This window comes from Pavona decussata, unplaced genomic scaffold (genome assembly GCF_977016875.1).
Source record: "Pavona decussata unplaced genomic scaffold, jaPavDecu1.1 SCAFFOLD_71, whole genome shotgun sequence".
Taxonomy (NCBI): domain Eukaryota; kingdom Metazoa; phylum Cnidaria; class Anthozoa; order Scleractinia; family Agariciidae; genus Pavona; species Pavona decussata.
This window is the reverse complement of record NW_028145490.1, coordinates 3,138,949-3,153,498: the sequence shown is the minus strand read 5'-3', so window position 1 is coordinate 3,153,498 and position 14,550 is coordinate 3,138,949. Positions and strand designations below refer to the sequence as shown.

The following is a 14,550-nucleotide window of genomic DNA, read 5'->3' as shown; positions in this document are numbered from 1 at the left end:
TGCTGTGCAGGCGTGCTTAGCCACAAAATAATGGAGGTACATGTCAGAAGCAACTCAGGGAGCTAAAAGGCAGCTGCAACAAGCTATAGCTCTCGAAAGCGAGAGACAACAATGATCGGCTTTGTAAAGACGAGGATCTATTAGACCCTCATACCCGTGATAAGCAAACATTCTGCAATCTTCCCGCGGCGATATACAATAGCATAAGCATGAATTCTGGGGGTAAAGAAAACCACGGATCCTGTGTCTTCACAAGTAACATTTATTTAGCGCTACCCGAAATCTTGCGGTTAATCCGAGCCGATAAACCTCAACAAATGCCACAGAGCTAGCCTACACAATAGCCTCCCACGCAGTCGTTTTTAGTATACTGCTGATGCATTGTTCTTCGTTTCCATAGCGACATTCTTTCAATACTTATAGGGGAAGTTAACAAACTGTGTAACAGTAAACAAACTGCGTGACAGAAGAAGTGCCTTCGTATAGACATTTTATTTGGAATTACTCGTTTTTCGTTTTGCGAGAGTGTGGCATCGAGCTTTTTGATTGTTTATTAAAGGCTAAAAATCGATGGATGAGCTTCCTCACATCTAGACTACAAACACTTGCTCTCTTGGAAAACTTACATAAATATACGTTTGCGACTTGAGCTTCAATTTATCAGTACACTGAAATGACCATCAGAACGATCATCTCATAGCTATGAGAGCTCCTCAGTTAAACTCTTGGCCACAGCGCAATACACAGAGACGTGCAATAAATGACAGCCGCTTCAGTTACATCTCTCCACATTGTGATATAACAACTGGCAGTGTAGGTCTGTTGTTAGGTCCTACAGGAACATTCTAGATGGAAGAAACGGAGGAATAGTGAAAGTTACTACTGACATATTTATGAAGATCGCGACTTTTACAGTTTTAGGGGAAATTATACGATCAACCAGGTAAAACTCGCGCTTCGATTGGTGTAGAGGAGTTGGTGATGAGAGTATAGATACACGAATAACGTCATTGGGTGGTGTGACCAGCGTACGTCATCAGTCTAGAGTCCAGCCAGAGTTACTGGTCAACAAAGTTTTGCAAACTGTTTTGGAGGGTATCGGACAAACATAGGCAAAGTTTCGCAGGAAAGTAAATCTGTTCAAAGAAAAATCCGTTAAAGACCGTTGCACCAGGTTAAAGAAGCTAGATCTTTGTTGTGATGTGAAAAGGAAGGGAATATTTGTCCACTGAGATATTTCTGTGATAGAAATCCGGTAAAGGCGGGTAGCCGATCACAAATCGCAATAAAGCGACTGTCAAGGGTCAGAAATTCCTTCTAGGATAAAGAGTAGTTTTGAACATAATATTGCATTTGTGCAGTGGTCTAAAAATTCTGTTTGAAATTCTGACTCGGCTCAGCGAGTAAAGGTGATGCTCGCTCACGAAATGTCTTGCTTATTGTATAAACAAACAGATTTCATTTTGCCGTGGGTCTGTTCTCTGATAACGCACAGAGGACGTCAAAACTTAAAGAAGTAGCTACGTTTTGATGTCGTCTGTGCGTTATCAGAGTAGAGACGTAGGGCAAAATGGAATCTTTTGTTAACTGGTACTATGACTCCCCCTAAAACGCCTTTGTGGGAGGCTAACTATTTATGGCACAAAGAAAGAAACAAGAGGGCGCCGTTTCAAATTTCGAGGACCTTTCAAGACTCGTTCATAAATTCACGGACTCTTCTAGAACTTTGGCAAGATTGAAACACTTTTCAAGACAACAGCCAAAATGCAAGAGCTTTTCAAGACTGTACGAACGTTGAAATAAGATTACAATGTGTGTAAACAACACCTTCAGGTACTCAGTCACCACTAAAAATACAAAGAAGGAACACTGGAATTTTCACTTAAAATTCACCCATTGACTGCTGCTTTAACACTTTTCAATTGGCTCTTTTTCCGTTGTCATTCTTACAAGTGATTATATCATTTAACGTGGGCTATACGAGCAGGTTCACTCGAAAGGGGTGGTTTCTTTACGGAAAAGTGGTAACCGACACCTGGCCCCAGTTGTTCAAAACCCGGATAAGTTTATCCGCTGGATAAGGCACTATTCAGGGTCTACAATATACTTCACGTTAAACGTTGTCCAAGGTTTTCGTACACTCCCAAACTTAACTGTGGTTACAGTGTGCATATTCACTTGTACAAGTGGAAATACTGAAATCTTTGCACAGATTGAAACTGTCGGATAGTGACTTATCCACTGGATAAAGTTATCCGGCCTTTGAACTGAAGTTTAAGTATAAGCTTTTGAATTTTTGAAGGGTCGAAAGCACAGGCTGATTGTTAGACTTTTAAAAAACTTCAAATTTCGCTTTCGTATTGCATCGATTAAACTGCAAGGGTTAAAAAAGCGTCATTAGTTTCAAAAGGTACACCAAAAACTGCACAAAAATTCCTGGAAGAAAATACAACGTAAAGATTACGCTTCTTGCCAAAAGGTTGATTGCATGTTACGTCATGGCGGCCATGTTGGTGGTATGGAACAATAAGATTTTCCTCGTCTGGGAGTTAACTTCTATTCGAGAAAACTATGTGAGCAAAGTTTCTATTGTTTATTCCACCAACATGACGGCAATGTAATCCCACTATACTCAACGGGCATGTCATTCTGTCTTCGTAATTTTGTTGTTGTCGTTGTTTAATATAATTATGTGAAAGGGGTACTATTACAGTAAAAGGTGTTACGTGTATATGACGGGGCCTCCCGCATGAAATTTGGAGGCTCCGTAATATACACGTAACACCTTTTACTGTAATAGTACCCCTTTCACACATATTAAACAACCACAACAAAATTACGAATACAGAATGACATGCCCGTTGAGTAATTTTTTAGTTGGATTACATTGCCGCCATGTTGGTGGTAAAAACAAAAGAAACTTTGGTCACATAGTTTGCCTAAAAATAGAAGTTAACTCCCAGAGGAGAAAAATCTTATTGTTCCATACCATCAACATGGCCGCCATCACGTCCAAGCCCCGACACTCTGCACTTCACCCCCCCCCCCCCCCTTTCCCCCAATCCGATTTTAGGTTTCCCTACATAATCTACCCTGGGTACCACTATGGTGCTTGCCGAGGGAACAAAAAGGCCACGGCACCAGTGCAGTGACAGATTTACATCGTCAACTGTGACACAACAGGACTCTGAATCTAAGGAACCTGTACAGGTGTATTACGCTGTACACACTGTACATCTGTCTCTTATCCCTCCTGTGTCACGGAAGAAATAGAGAACGTGTAAGCACAGCCTAACGCGATGCAAAAGCTACATGTAAATCTAAGATCAGCTATTATTCACCCCTTGTGGCATCTAATAATTTAAGTTACATTGTGCAGACGCTTTCAGTCGTCAGTACCTCAATTTTTCTCATTACTAACAGGCCGTCGATAACTTTTCCTGCAATAAAGATTGAACAAAAAAAATTGTCAGATAAAACAGAAGTATAAAGACGAATTTAAACAGATCAAAAAATACACTAAAAATATGTTCTTTTACGAACAGAAAAAAAGACGCAGTAGTAAATGAAATACCGGTACTCACCGAACACTACATGCTTTCCGTCTAAAAAATCACACTTGGCACAGGTTATGAAAAACTGAAAAATATGAATAAAGACTAATTGGATACATGTATTTCTTTTTTCTGGGGAGGCGGGGGGGGAGGGGGGAGGGTGAAGAACGGCAAAACAAAATTAATAAAATGAATGGATGGATGGATGGAAGGAAAGAAGGAAGGAAGGAAGGAAAGGAGGGAGGGAGGGAGGGGGGGAGGGAGGGAGGGAGGAAGGAAGGAAGGAAGAATGAAAGAAAAGAAAAGAATGACTTGAAAGCTCAAACAAGTAGAAAGCGAAAATTAGTTGAGCATTGTTACTAAGGAAATGGATTCAGATCTCAGATTTTTTCCTTTAGTTAGTAGCACAAAAAGAAAGTTGGATACAAATAAGGAATATCGATTTTCGTATAATTTTAATGCAAGTTAGTGTAATAACAGAAGCTACATTTTATGTTCATTTCGCTAAGAAATTAATATCTTTTTACAACGAGATCAGATTAAATTACAGAGCTAAATGTATTAAGATTAATTTTACGTTGTTTTGCATGTTACACATACTTACTTGGCATCCATTAGAGTTTGGACCACTATTTGCCTAAAAGAAAATGATAATCAAATTGATTTCATGAAGAAATACAATTAAAGCCTTTATTTGTGCAAGAAGACTTTTTCAATAAGAAGCTGCTAACAAATTTGAGGTGCTCAAACTACACGGACGTCGCACACTGCAAACGTGTACGTACCATGTTTGTGCCATGAACCTAGTTTAATGGCCTTAGCTCCCACGAGTCTCCTGTAGCTCAGTGGTAGAGCATCCGAACTAGTAATCTGAAGGTCTTAGGTTCGACTCCTAACAGGAGCACTCGGATTTCTTTCTTTGGAGTATGCCAGTATCATTCACTGAATAATACATCATTCACATGCACGTACCTTACTTGTCATTTTAACTAATAAAAAATCATTTTTTTATTACCTGAAAAGGAGTACACTATGGGTACATGTAAATTGCACTGATATTAGGGTGTTACAATAAGTTTGGGCAGAAGCAGTATGGGTAATCAAATGATGACAAGTGAAATTTGGAAATCATTTCACGCGCGTTTTGTCAAAATTCTAATAATTCCCAAGAGTTTTTGTTGGTGACAAATTACGCTCTCAATCGCGATTTTTGACTAGTATTGTATCGCTGAAACGTTTCACGTGTGAATTATAAATTAATGCTGCCATTTCGCGCCAAAAAAAAAATCACGTTAAAGGCTGGTTTCCATATGATCGCGGATCGCAGATCGCAATAAGGTCTGCGATCGTCTGCGATCATATGGAAACCGGCCTTTAGATAGAACATGGTTCTATCTTCTGCGATCGTATGCGATCGCGATCGCAGGATCGCAGACGATCGCAGAAGTAGTTTCCATATGATCGCAGACGATCGCAGACCTTATTGCGATCTGCGATCTGCGATCATATGGAAACCAGCCTTAACTTCATGAAGAGTTAATTTCCTTTAATAAATAAGGTAACATGATTATAACATTAATTTTATAATTACATTGTACTGTAAAGTTGAAACCTCTTACATGTATTTCTTAGGGCATTTGTCACCAATTCATCATTTCTGTATTGACACATTATTTTCACAGGCATTAATGTTGTCGCAATCATGTTTGTATAATTTATTACATGTAACTGACACAGTGTTTCAATGTGCGATCAAAAGGCATTTCCTGTCTTATTGGGTACTACAGTATTCTCACACCATTCTTGCACAGTCATGCCCTGCACAAAAGTTTGAATTACATGTATCATTATACAATCATGAAAATGAAAACAAGGGAAAAAAAAAGTATTCCTCACCATAGAGAGAAGTCCAGGTGCATTGTGTTTAAGCTTAAAGCTCTCATCAGCAAAAGCAACATCTCCATATATACTGGCAACTCCTGTGCCATCCCCCTAAGGAAGAGAACAATAATTTGTAATTATGTGGGATGATAGGTAGCCAACAAGGTATGTAGCAACTCTCGTCTACAAGACAACTCACTGTTACGGACAGCAACCAAATCCCTGGTAAAAATAAATTACAGATGTTAGACCGAAATAGATTCCTGCTCTTACGGACTCTTATATTAAGGACACCATCTTGCTGTTCTGATGGTGTCTGCGCTAAAAGAAGTTGACTGTAATTACAACATTTAAAAAAATCTGTGAACATTGTAATTTCAATAATTACATGTACTGCATTCTCAGTGAGGAAGTCCCTTTCATAGAATAAAATGTTATCAATAACTACAAAATTTTCATCTCCATTCATCTTCCATGCCCATAATGTAAGGTAAGCATTATTCAATAGCTGAGCTACTGTGCTATTCCTTTTGAGTGACATTTTAAGCAAGGCAAGGTAACTTCCCACTAAAAAATACAACCATGTAAATTTTGTACAAGACTGACCTTTACAAAATCCCCTCCTTGAATCATAAAATCTTTGATAACTCTGTAGATATCAATACATAAACAACAAAGGACAAAAATCAATTAAAGCAAAGCCATGTAACTTCAATGAAATAATGATACGTTCTCCTTGGCTTTTCTACAAAGTGATAAATATTGTACTAAAATAATTCACTGTGACACAGTGAGGAATCATGGTTCATTTATGCATTGATCTTTAAATACATGTACTACATAAATTACACAGAATTTAAAGACATAAGACTCTTATTTTACTTCCATGAAATTTAACGATCAGGGTGTATATATTACTCCAGAAAAGGTGGTTTACAACCATTCCCTAGAGATCCAAAACGATAATCGCAAGGCAGTAAATTGTTGGATGACACAACAAAACAAAATGCGTTAAGCTGGTACTTTATAATTTCAGTTTACAGTATGACAGTTGAGCTGGCAAGAAGTTTGGAGTACTCCCTGCTGGTAAGGATGCAAGTCCAACACAGGATTATCCCCAGCATTATTCCTGGTTTACGACCCAATTATAACAAACACACCTGGGAGAGAGACACTACAATAAATGTATAATGTACATGCATACAGCGTACATGTAGAATTAAGTTCCTTATTTTGAAAAGAAAACTATGTACAATAATGTAAATCCTGTGCAAACAGAGCATTCTTCCAATATATGTACACATGTACATGCAGTGTACATGTACCTCCAATTTTTCAGTCAAAAGCTTAAATGATATGCAGGATATGCTGATGGAAAAGTCAATTTGCAAAGCCTTATAAAGCTATGAACAATGTGACAAACCTGTGGAAGGTTGCCCCTTTATATCCTATTGGTACTTTATCTTTCCTGAAAAAATGAAAACAACAAAAGTTGTCGATGGTATAACAATAACATTATTTTACAATGAAAGAAAATCTTGTGGATCTCTTATACTCATTAATCAAAAATTGTACACCTGTAACACAGTCATATTTTTTTGTAAAATCAATTGACTGTACTTTATATTATTGTTAAAAGTTTCATACTTTGAATTCATACATGTGACAGTTGGCTGATAAGGACATTATCCAAAGTTCTGTCAGTATTTTCTAAAATGCCAAATTTACTGTTAAAGTTGATTTGAATGGACTCATTTACATGTAGCCTAAGATTTGTCTTTAAAAATTATTGTTGGATAGTTGGTTTTGCTATGAAAAGCATTCAAGCTGTGAAGTCATGTGTCCCCTTCATCTTACTGTATGTTTTGCTGCAAAACTCGCTAATTGTAATAGCGTGGCTCACATTATTACCTGGAATTACATATAACCGTATAGTCTGTCTGTGCCACACTTACTTATTAGTTAATAATAGAAACTGCCAGTGGAGCTTGAGATCATGCCATAGCATACTGGAAAACCTTAAAACTCACTCAGATAAGCTTAATATACAATCCATTTAGATTGTCTCAAGTAATATCCAAGATGACAGATGTCTGGACAATTTTGCATTAATAATAATAATAATAATAATAATAATAATAATAATAATAATAACAAGACGCCCGGCTAATGGCATTACACGGAATGCTTAATGTACATGTAGCCCCTATTATTCCCCATTGTATGTTTCGCAGATATTTAAAAACAATCCTCCCTTGGCAATTGAAATAATTGTCTGAATGGTTTTATTCAGATATATTGCGTGATACTTATCGCTGTGTTACTAGAAATCATACCAGAAATAACTCTGCAGTAACCTCATGGCCCCGCTGAACTGGTCTGGCCTCCTCTAGCTCTAATCCTTCGCTTTGATTATTCAATCTGTTTTTGAAAGCGGAGTTTCTTCACTGTGAACTCTAACAATTTCCACCGTTTCAACTGTCGAGTACTACCTAGAAGTTATTATTTCGATTTACCGCTTGAAAAAGGTTTGTTTTCTCTCTGAAAATGGCAGATCAGAGTCTTAAATTCATACATGTGGCTGCCATTGAACAAAAACAACTTTCCGAAATGATGACTTGCTTTGACGTCACACAGGTAGAGATAAGTGGGTCCCCTCCCTCGTGATATACGCGCCAATAATAGATTTTGATTAGGCTGTTTTTGTTCAAGACAATCAGAACAATAAATCACTTCTAAGAGAGGGTAGAATTTAATTAAGGTTTAATGAATAAATCATTAATAATGATTTGACGTCACACAGGAAAGGATGAGTGGGTCCCCTCTCTCGTGATATGTGCGCGAATAATAGATTTTGATTGGACCGCTTTTGTAGAAGACAATCAGAACAATACATCCCTACCAGGGGAGGACATATTTTAATGCATAAATTACTGTCAGTGGTGATTTCTGACTACGACGAAGAAAAAAAAAAGATACCCGACCGAAACCTAGACACGTCATGCCCTGCGGGCATTCCGTGTAATAATAATAATAATAATAATAATAATAATAATAATAATAATAATAATAATAATAATAATAATAATAATAATAATAAGGATATGGACAGACACAATGTACTGTTAACTGGGAAAAATTATTTCCAACACAATGTATTGTAAGAGACACCAAGAAGTTGGTAATATACACACTATATCTTGGTCATGCTTGTACAGTATGATTATTTTTATTACACATATACATGAATTGTACAAACATCTTGTAATCAAATATGAAAATTTTCTGGGAGTTACATGTACTGCAAGCAGGAGCACTTATATCATAAAATCATTTATCTACATGTACATGATGGACTGTCCCTGATTTATTTATTCATTTATTTTCCTATTTAATTACATGTATTTTTCTCTTTGTTTAATGAATCTACTTTGTGTTGTTAATTTTCTTTTCGTCTTGAGGATGTAAACAACTATCAATGCTACCCACCTCGAACAGCCCTTGCTAATTGTGGGTAACTAATATAATTGTAAAAAGTGTCTTCTCTTATAATAAATTGTTGTTGAACTTGAATGTTAATAATATTCATGTACTTAAAATTGGGATCTCTAAAAGTTCTGGAAAATATCCATTCAAATGTACATGTAGCTCCATACTTTCCTTGAACTTTTTTGGCCTTTGAGGACCTCCTCCAAGCCCTGGAAATTTTTAACCCCTGTGGAGGGGGGAGGGGAGGGTAGAATAGAGATATTTTCAGGAACTATTGATTGAGGGAAAAGTATAAACTCTCACCTGTATTCACCAGTGCAGAGCTGTCTAGAGAATAAAAGTAAAGAGAAGTATCAGCAGACAACTGAAGATCAGCCAAGAAATACAGCTATACATTGTAACACTAAAAAGGGCACAAAACTGTCATCTTCAGAGACTGATAACTAATAGTAGTAAAGAGTAACCTCCTGTGTTGAGTACTTGCAGATAAGCAACATCCACTCTGAAGAATCATTAATATTTTATTGTTACATAGATCTAACAACCAATCATGTTGCTGTCTACCAGCGTATTACATATGCATGTACCTGAAGCCTGTTAATTAAAGTTATCCCAGTGAACTTGTAAATCTAGTCATTTGACTCAAGCCAAAGAATGATTTTCTGTCAGGCCTTCCTTCTGTTCCCCCATCCCATGCCTCCTTCTCCCTCCACCCTCCCCCTACATGTACATGTACAGCTGTAGGAATAAGCCTAATACTCAGATTGCAGTTTCATGTAATGCATGGATCAATTCTTGCTATTAAAAAACTGCCCTTCTCTGTCCTGCCGACTGGTTAGCTCAGTTGATTGAGCATCAGACTACAGTGTGGGAGGTCGTGGGTTCAAACCCCGGCCGGACCAACACTCGGGGTCTTTAAATAACTGAGGAGAAACTGATGCCTTTGTAATGACATCTGCAAATGGTTAGACTTTCTAGTCTTCTCGGATAAGGGCGATAAACCATAGGCCTAGTCTCACAACACTTCAATGTTCATAACCCTGTGGGACGTTAAAGAACCCAGACACTAATTGCAAAGAGTAGGGCATGGAGTTCCCGGTGTGCTGGTCTAGTCTTTGTGCTGTTTCATGATTTCATGGGTTGGGTGGGTGGGATGAGGTCGCTAATGGACATATGCTGATGTAAACCGCATTTGAATACATATATAGAAAATGCGGTATATAAATGCAAATACCATTACCATTGCCCAGGGGTGGGACATTCAGACCATCAAAACTACAAGTCCTTGAGGATGTATTGGAACTGGACCAGGTGGTGGCAGAGGGGTGGGTTACTAATAGAAATAGAAAATGTTGACAAAGGAAAAGACTTTTTTTATTTATAATTTATGAAAGAAGGGGTATGATTTAAACAAATTTCTTTAGGATTTGCAAACATGTTGACTGATAGTGCACACCTGTCAAGTAAAATGCCTTTGCAGGTGCATTTTATCTTGTTGAATTCTTCCCGTCCTGGTTAATTTACTGTAAAATCACCGATAAGGTACGGTTCTTATGTTAGTCGTTCATTTTCTATTGTTTCTCAGTTGCTTATTTCCATGTCGTTACTTGTAGTATTTTTAACATCTTTTAAGAAAGTCTTTGTCTTTCAAGAACCATTCTGGTAGAGATTTGTTTACCGTCGGGATGAGGAGGGTGGCGGAGGGGTGGGTTAGTTTGCAAAGCATGGCAGATGCATATGCACAGGCATGTGAACACCCTTCACACATGTTTAGTGTGCACACCAAAATTAAATCTGCTGAAAACAGCCTTTACTATAACTGTTCTCAGAATGTTAAGTTTTCATTCTGAAATTAAGTACACTGTACACTGGAAAAATATAAGTACAGTCCTACACTGTATATTTAATAAATATCATAAGAATAGAAATAGAAAATGTTGACAAAGGAAAAGACTTTTTTTACTAATAATTTATGAAAGAAGGGGTATGATTCAAACAAATTTCTAACAATAATAATTGTCTTTAGGATTTGCAAACATGTTGACTGATAGTGCACACCTGTCAAGTAAAATGCCTTTGCAGGTGCATTTTATCTTGTTGAATTCTACCAATTACTCTGCATTATTGGTGGGGAGTGAGGTCTTGGTAACAGTAGATTCATGCAAACAACCACGCACTGCGCCCAAGTTGCTTTTTGTTTTACCATACATGTACATGTAACATGATCAAAAACAAGATTTCAGCACAGCCCCATACATTAATTATAGATGCACCACTGCCAGGCTAGCACTGTAACCCTCTTCCAAAAACAGCGAGCATAGAAATTGAGCTGCAAAATGTATACATAATTAATGTATGGGGACATGCTGAAATAAAAATATAACATGATGTAGCATGATGTACATGTACATGTAGCATTCCAGTATGTGGATGCCATATGCATGTCTGTAAGTTAAATGAGTGCACAATCTACCTCATATTCTCTGCTGTTTTTGGAACAACATCTGCAAACAGTTCCATCTTCAGTCTTCCAACATCCTATACAAAGAAAATAACATAAAACACCTCATCTACAGTTGTACATGTCCATAATCATTAATGGGATGTTCCATTTATTATCCTCCTTCCCCCAGTCACAGAAGGCCAGATTCCTACCACATGTACTCCAGCTTCTGTTGTTGATATCTTTGAAAACTGCAACCAAGGGTCCAAAATTATTTTTGTTTGCTTCTTTGAATTTATTCCAACAACCCCTATGACACAAACTACCCTCCATTTGGAGGAGGATTTGGAAAATTTTTGTCAAAGTATTATATGGAAAGGTTTCAGCACATCCCCATACATTAATTATAGATGCACCACTGCCAGGCTACCACTGTAACCCTGTTCCAAAAACAGCAAGCATGAATAGGAATTGACCTGCAAAATGTATACATAATTAATGTATGGGGCTGTGCTGATATATTTCCTACTATTTTACTCTTAACATCCTTTACTTCAGTTACTTGACAGTGCTAAGCCTGTGAACAGGCTCCCAATTGGGGTATTAATTTAAGGGCAAAAAGAAAATCAAGCTTGGTCTGGGGCAAGAAAGGGAGGGAGCCTGTGGACATTCTTTTGATGCTGCTGTTCCGCCACCTTGAAATTATTACCTGTGAGTTATTGTGTCAAAAAGGTACATGTAATTATATGCCAATCATTCTGCTCAATTGAGTCAAAATAATTTACCAATAGATATTATCATCTTGTAATATTAATTGGGGAAATGCAGCAAGATCAAGGGTGTACGTGTACGTATTTGGACCCATTTGTTGATTCTGTACAAAATTCTTGAATTTGCCCGAACACAAAACAGTGCCATAGTTGCAGTTTTCAACTCTTTAAGATTATAGGCAAACCTTTTGCTCTTTTTTAAGCCCAAAGATATGAAAAAAATTAAGATTCGTTTAAAACTGCAAGCTGAGTGAAGCTCCAGCTTCATTCACAAATTATGCAAATTTACACCGTACTAATTTCAAATGATTCAATGTGTCAGTATTCTTTGTAAAGCTGTCAACAATCATCTATCTAACCAATCAGATCATGATGCCAGAATCTGGTATCATGGAACGGCGGTATCAAAAAAATGTCCACAGGCTCCTGGAGCTTGGTCCGCTTCACTCTCCGTTCTCTCCTGCCTATATGCTCCACTTTGAGAACAGTCCTGGGGTGAGTTGCATAAAATTTAACGTTGGGCGTAACTGCTAACGTCAGACCTTCATCCCAGTCACATTGGGTTATTCCAGAAAAAATCCACACCTTCCCGACGGATGGGATTCTGGAAATTCTCACCGGAGGGGGGGTCAAAGACTCTGGAAATCCAGGCGGGAGGAGGGGTTGAACTTAAGAAAGTCTTCTGCAGGAGTCATTTCGACCGATAGTTCACACGATTCGAACGTTTAGTTCGGTGACACTTCAGCACTCTCAGACCCTGAACATAAAAGAAATATTTTGTTCACATATTTCTCACCTAAAATAAATGATAATCTAAGTTCCTTCGCAGGTCCTTTTATAGCAGAAAACGCGAACAACAAGATAGTAAAGAACGAGCCATCGCAACATTGTTGCAACGAAGAGTTTGAAATGCCTGACACATTTCTACTCGTACCAGACCCAGCGCGCCACCGTTGTGTAATTACACGTCCGCCATTGCATTCTTAGCGTGGATTCCACTGCGTCAGACGGAAGAATTTTTTACTTGTGCAAGCAAGGATGCAGAGCTATTAGCTGAAGAAGATAATTCCAAAGAATTTTGGTCCAAACATTCCCTCTTCGTCGAAAATACTCGAGAAGAACTCGTAGCCATCTGTACCTCGAAAAAACTTTTAGAAACGTAAGTTATTGCGAAAGCAACAGAAGGAGAAAGTTCTTGGACGCCACGGGTTCCTGTAACATATACAGTGGTAACCTCTCTGAAGTCCCATCGTCCGTAGCACAGTTGAACAAGCAGCCAGTGCTTTTTCTGCGTGCCGTTTTAAGATTCCATGGGTGTTGTCCATTGGGCACAAAGGATGAACTCGTTCGCTTTTTCGCATTGTTGCTCCTTTCTTTTTTTAGTTCCACACGATAGAGTTTTTAATATTAGCAGTTCAAGCTTTAGAAATTAAAAAAGAACATCTTCTAGACGTGGTTGTGCGTATTTTATATTAAAAATAAATTAAATTTAAGCCTAATATTTTTTTTCCGGAAATCCAGGCGGGAGGGGGGGTCTTTTGTTTTGGAAATCCAGACAGGAGGGGGGGTCTTGTGCTTCAGGAAATCCAGGTGAGAGGGGGGGTTAAAAAACGACCCCATCCGTCGGGGGGGGGTGCGGATTTTTTCTGGAATAACCCATTCAGTATTTTAACGTCCGCCGTTAAGTATTATGCAACTCGTCCCGGGATAGTACACGAATTTAAACTTAAGCTTAAGGCCCCTGTAGCACACTCTAAACGAATTATTTTGTTGTGGACAATTTAGATTTAGCTATTGATTACAAGGCAATTGCAATACAAAATGGGTAAGTACAAATCTAACTAATCATTTTAAAATTAATGGTTTACACAAGAAGGTGGACATAAAAACTGGCAATTTGAATGTTCCACCGAGTCCAGAGCTGTATTCTAACCCGTTCGTGAGCGGACGTGAAGTTGTTTCGGTCAGTGATGTACATGCTGCATGTGTCATCGTCGGACAGAAACTGTATTTTATAATTATACCCGTCGCATGATACCAAGAGAAAAAATTCAAGAGTTGTAGTTACACTATTATCCACTTAGGCCAAAAATATTTCCATACCTGTCCTCCGATGGTGACATCGAAAAACACAACAGGATTTGAGGGATTTGAAGCACCCGTCGCACTTGTGCTGCTTGAAGCTTCCGCCATTTTGAAAAAGAACTAGAATCCAGTCCCTCGCAGAAATCATGAAGCGAATTTTCTTGTCGTTGGGGATGGGGTAGAGAGTAGATTTGTATTCATAATTCTCGTTATTGCTTTAAAATTTGGCAGAAAAAGGTGACGTGATAATAATGAATTTAAAAGTAAAGGGAATTCTTTTATCCACGCGTACAAGACGTTGCTGTTACGAACCTGGATTCTAAAGAAA

The 14,550-nt window shown here is 38.0% G+C and overlaps 1 protein-coding gene across 1 annotated transcript; it reads right to left on the bottom strand.

Annotated features, from left to right (window-relative positions):
• Window positions 1–535: 535 nt before the first annotated feature.
• LOC146477356 (peptidyl-prolyl cis-trans isomerase H-like) lies at window positions 536–14,363 on the bottom strand. The gene is made up of 10 exons (XM_085113816.1): window positions 14,241–14,363; window positions 11,398–11,462; window positions 9,228–9,251; window positions 6,859–6,903; window positions 6,042–6,084; window positions 5,451–5,546; window positions 4,159–4,191; window positions 3,585–3,639; window positions 3,400–3,440; window positions 536–845 (listed from the first exon to the last, which is right to left on the bottom strand). The coding sequence occupies exons 1-10, from the start codon at window positions 14,328–14,330 to the stop codon at window positions 777–779; spliced, it is 561 nt and encodes a 186-aa protein (XP_084969942.1). The 5' UTR covers window positions 14,331–14,363; the 3' UTR covers window positions 536–776.
• Window positions 14,364–14,550: the final 187 nt, after the last annotated feature.